Genomic DNA, 5,556 nt, shown 5'->3' on the forward strand with positions numbered 1-5,556 from the left:
CCGTATAGGTATACTCATATCCCATACGCGTATAAGACAAATACGCGTTTGGGTCACAACAAACGCATTAAAAAAGTATGGGTAAGAACGCAAGCTCCAGAAAAAATTACGCAAGTTTTTATCGCCTCGCTGGTTGGCGAATTAAGCCGCGAATGGATAAATCCGGATAAATCCTGGGAATCATCATGTTCGCCTGTCCATAGGGAGTACAAAAGTCTTTGTTTCATCTCCATACACAAAAAGATTCCAAAGTTACAGACGTTTGTTTACGTTGCGGTGACGAAAGAATTTACCGACCAATCGTTTTTCAGTGAATTTGCCTTCCTTCTCGAACAAAGAAGCATGCCTGGGAAAACTATACCTTGGTATATGCACAAATTGATGGCGAACACAATGAGCCAAGATTCAATTCCGTACGTCGTTGTATCAGTAAGTTATGATGGTTTATGTAAGCGCCTGTAGATTCTTTTCTCGATAGCTTCTGCATGTACGTATCAAAAAAATATAATTATTTGTTCGTCCGGCTGTCTAGTGCTGTATTTCCAACGCTGCTTAACTTAGGAAGCTGAAACTTGGCTAGTCCATTCCTCTGTCCCTGTAGAAAAAAAAGAACAAATAAAATACATTTTGAAAATTGTGCGGACATCGACGGTTTTCTAAAATTAGGTCACATTTATTCATACAGTATATACGATAGTAACTGTATAGTAGGGACCACAAACCACCCCAAGTGTTGTTGTTTGCTGATGATGTTAAGTTGTTTTGCCCAATTGTAAACCAGCAGAGTAACTTTCAATTGGAACAAGATCTCTTATTACTAAAAGAGTGGTCAATGAAGTTGTTGCTGAATTTCAACATTGTTAAGACATTTGTTATGCATCTGGGTAACTCTAACCCGTGTCATACATATTATATGGACGGACAACTCCTACAAGTAGTATCAGAACATAAAGACTTAGGAATAATAGTGGATTCTAGCTTAAAGTTCCATATCCAAGCAACCTCTGCTATAAACAAAGCCAATTGTGTATTGGGATTAATCAAACAATCATTTAACACTCTAAATAGAAAGACCCTTCCAATACTCTACAAGGCTCTGGTAAGACCTCACCTTGAATATGCCAATGTTGTATGGGGACCCAATTATATTGGAGATTGTGACAGGATCATGATCTGTCCAGGATCATGAACTGTCCAGTTTAGAGCATGATGAACGTCTGGTTACCCTCAAGCTTCCTACATTGTCATATCGAAGGCATCGTGCTGACATGATTATGGTATATAATATCTTACAAGGGAATGTTAATCTTCAACCTGAATTATTTTTTCACCTGAATTTGACAAGTGCGACAAGGGGACATGACTTCAAACTTTTTAAACCTCATGCCAAAAAGAACGTTCGCAGTAAATCCTTTTCAGTAAGAACCATCAATTCATGGAATAATTTACTCAATTATGTAGTGTCGTCTAATTCTACTGACAATTTTAAATTTTGATTGATAACTTTTATTCTTAATGTAATTGTTTATTGTAATGAGCAAAACTCACAGGCATAATGCCTTGATCTCTGTATTTAATAATATAATAACAAAGGAGTAAGCGTGGTCCACAAAATAATATCACCCAAAAATCAGCTTCAATTTTCTCTTACGACGATGAGGCAGTATTGGTGAGGAAAAACTAAGCCCAAACAAGCTTTCAGATCTACCCGAAACGCTTTCAACAAGTTGCTACGGAATTTTAAAAAATTATATTCAACGAGATTTTCTGACTGATTCCTTCAGACAAGCGTAACTCGATAAAGGCTAAGGATACCGGCTTGATTTTTTCACTGTTCGACGTCGCTTCGGCCCCACAGGTGCCTTTTGGCATACAGAAGCACGTACAATGGATTATTCATGAACTTACCAGTGTCCTCCTTTGTGTCCCATTCTTTGCTGATAGGGAAAGGTGTCGATTTGGCGCGAGCACGTGATGGCTTCCCTTCGTCCGTATTTTTCATCGTGGCTATTTTGATTGCCGGGGTGCTTTTCGAACAGCTCTTGATTTGAAATGTTGTGTAACGGGTTGAACATAGCTGACAACGAAGCGTAATGGATACTTCACTTCCATTCGTTACGCTGGGAAACCCATTGGTGAGTTTCTTCAGGGTGTGGTGAATCAATATGGTAAAAAAGAAGCGTTTTGTTGTTTCGGATCCGCCATTGTGCAGCTCGAGTATCGCTGATTCAGCAAATCATCAGTCTTTGTCGGTGTCTGCGCTTTCTTTGGCTGGCAATGGCTCATTCGTCACTTCGAAAAATTCCGTTAAAGTTGTGCCTTGTCCAGCAGTTCCAGATAAATGTGTTACTGTTCCAGCAAGTACTGTTGTATCTGTCACTGTTCCAGCAAGTCCTGAAGTACCTGTCACTGTTCCAGCAAGCCCATCTGTCACTGTTCCAGCAAGTCCTGATGTATTTGTTCCTGTTCCAGCAAGTCCTGATGTATCTGTCACTGTTCCAGCAAGCCCATCTGTCACTGTTCCAGCAAGTCCCGATGTATTTGTTACTGTTCCAGCAAGTCTTGATGTATCTGTTCCAGCAAGTCTTGAAGTGTCTGTTTCTGCCTCAGCAAGTCCTGTTGTATCTGTTCCTATTCCAGCAAGTCCTGATGTGTCTGTCACTGTTCCAACAAGTCCTGATGCTTTTACTTCAGCAAGTCCTGTTGTTGTTGCTACTCCAGCAAGTTTTGATCCCATTGTTCCTCCGACAGCAAGTTTTGGTGATGTTGTTACCACTCTTGATCCTATAGTTACTTTCACAGCTAGTCCTGATGTTGGCGCCCCAGCAAGTCCTGATGTTGTCACTCCGCCCCCTCCTCATCGGTGGCTGTGGATACCTCAGCCGTGCCTGAGTGTTCTTCCATTCTAACCTGTCCTAAGTCTTGCTCTTCTTGTTCTCTATTGTGGCAACACATCAATTCTATGCATATTTTTAGAGCGGTTTTTCCACCTGCTGCTTTCTTTGCCGAATGCAACCATCTTATTTGCTCAGTTCCTTCCTGCCGTTGGGCCTCTCATGATTGTTATCGTAAGACAGGATGTCGACGCCTCCTTAAGCCTGGCCAACACTGTAATACTCCTTTGGTTTAAGCTTCTGACTTACCTGCTGTGTTTAGTATCCAGCTTCCTCCTTGTTCTCCATCACCTCCTTGGTTACCTCCACCAACATACCCAGTGATCCTTTAGAGTTAGCTCTTCTTTCTGCTTCAGTTTGTTCATTTATTGGCCCACCTAATCTAAAATCAGGGGGCCTCACAGTGCTAATGGAAGCTGTCATGGTTTTCCCAGGTTCTACAATTGTGCACATCCCCGTAGTGTTCGTCCATTGCTTGCAAAAGTCTTGTCAACTGAACCTTGCAATACAACTTCCTCACTTTGGGGCTTTGTGCGTCTTTTCTTGTTTGCTAAAGTTGTGTTGCGTATGCCACCATTCCGTCAACGCCGTCGTCGTTTTGTTTTAGCTTCTATGTTGATGGAGCGCCTACACGTTTGGTCTCACTCTGATGGATTGTACACTCTATGGAAGTCTTACAAGATTATCTTTGTGTCCGCAAATCCACTAGTGGTCCTCAGACTAAATCATACAATGTTTCTCGAGCTCTGTTTTGAGCACGTGAAGGACGATATAGGAATGCTGTTCAGTCACTCACTTCTACTCGTGTAGCTGATAAGAATGATGATTGCGCTTTTCAAGAGTTGCTAGAATGCCACCCAACTCTGATCCTCCTTCCTGTTCTGCTCCTGAGTCAGCTTCTTTGGTTGTTGATGAATCAGCTGTGCTCATGTGCTTGAAAGGGTTCCCTAGGGTAGGGTTCGCAATGTGAAATTTTGACCTCTGAGAATCAACTACCAAACCACCCACAAATGCTAGGCTAGGTACCACTTAGAAAATGCCAGATTGGCGTTATTTTTCATTAACGTATTGTCGTGTAAATCGGCGAATATGCTTACAAATTACGAGATTTTTTGCTATATCTTAAAGGAAATGTCTTTTAAAGCTACAATACGCGCTCTCAACCTTCCTTATTAACTGTACTCTAAACTAAAACCATCAGTGGCTGCATTGTCTGGAGCAATTTCCAGCCGCAGCATCGCGAAAATGAAATTTCGGTCTCAAAAAAAGTTTCGATGTCACTGGAGCACACAGTATCGATGCCAAAGTAACCCTCCCAGGTCAAACTGGTCTGCCACGGGTTCAACTACTACCACACCAAATATCATCGAATTCCAAAATTGTTTGCCATCTGGCTGAGCTTGACGGTTGTCAAAAATTCGTCAAAAATGCCGATTTTATTCATTGACGGGAACTTTTGCTAGCCAGATGTGCTAGTTTACTTCTCAAAAGCTTGCTAGACACATAGCCTGGAGCTTTCATTCATAGGGTTGGTCTGGCAGCTCTTCTAGCGACCTCAAAAACCGCCAAATGCCGATATCCACGAATTTTGCCGATGTTGACCAATTTACAATCCGTTAAAGAAATCTTGCACACCAAACGTGATGCTTTGCCTCTCTTAAGTCATGCTGTATACTTGTTTAGTTACATTCGTCCATAGGGTGGCACTGGCGGCTCTCTAATCGAGACCAAAATCCATCAAAATGCCCATGTCACCATTTGTCATCAGTTTTAGGAAGTTTTACATATCAGACATGTTGGTTTACCTCTCTACATCCTTGCTGGACCATTCAATAACCTTCATCTGTGTAGGCAGCTTTCTTCAGTCTCTTGAAAATGCCAGAGCACGCCAATTGGGTGCAACCATCAATACCAGTTAATGCTTAGCTATTTTGTTTTATTGGTTCCACGCAAGAATGACAGGAAAACCAGCAGAAATGTAATAAAGCGCAAATGGAGTTAGTCTAGCTCTAAATATTGTACTCTACATGTTTATACAAATGATTACTGAAATGCAAATTCCGATTATCAAAAACCACAATCGAAATTTCCATTCGTGAAGAGTTCCGAAGGGTGGATATTCAAAACTAGACTAACTCCAGTTGGGTTATGTAATATTTCGGCTGGATTTTCGTGGAATCAATGAAACAAAATAAGCAGTAAGTGTTGATGGTTGCGCCGCGGCCCAATTGTCGTGCTCTGACATATTCAAGAGACTGAAGAAAGGTGCCTACATAGACGAAGGTGATTGAAACATCCAGTAAAGATGTAGAGAGGCAAACTAGCATGTTTGACTTGTAAAACTTCCTAAAACTGATGACAAATAGTGACATGGGCATTTTGATGGATTTTGGCCTCGATTAGAGAGCCGCCATTGCCACCCTATGGACAAATATAACTAAAAAAGGATGCAGCATGACTTTAGAGAAGCAAAGCATCACGTTTGGTGAGAAAAATTTCTTTAACGCATTGTAAATTGGTCGATGTCAGCAAAATGCGTTGATATCGGCATTTGGCGGGTTTTGAGGTTGCTTGAAGAGATACCAGACCAATCCTATGAATGAAAGCTCCAGGCTATGTGTCTAGCAAGCTTTTGAGAAGTAAACCAGCACATCTGGCTAGC

At 41.5% G+C, this 5,556-nt stretch overlaps 1 protein-coding gene across 1 annotated transcript; it reads left to right on the forward strand.

The window, feature by feature from the left end:
* The first annotated feature begins 2,165 nt into the window (after nt 1-2,165).
* LOC136247803 (uncharacterized) lies at nt 2,166-2,909 on the forward strand. Its single transcript, XM_066039627.1, has one exon. It carries the CDS (start codon nt 2,166-2,168, stop codon nt 2,907-2,909), a length of 744 nt encoding a protein of 247 aa, XP_065895699.1.
* Nucleotides 2,910-5,556: the final 2,647 nt, after the last annotated feature.

This window comes from Dysidea avara, chromosome 2 (genome assembly GCF_963678975.1).
Source record: "Dysidea avara chromosome 2, odDysAvar1.4, whole genome shotgun sequence".
NCBI lineage: Eukaryota > Metazoa > Porifera > Demospongiae > Dictyoceratida > Dysideidae > Dysidea > Dysidea avara.

Excerpts from the sequence above, each read along its gene's own strand:
- LOC136247803 (XM_066039627.1), top strand. The coding sequence starts at position 2,166 with ATGGTAAAAAAGAAGCGTTTTGTTGTTTCGGATCCGCCATTGTGCAGC.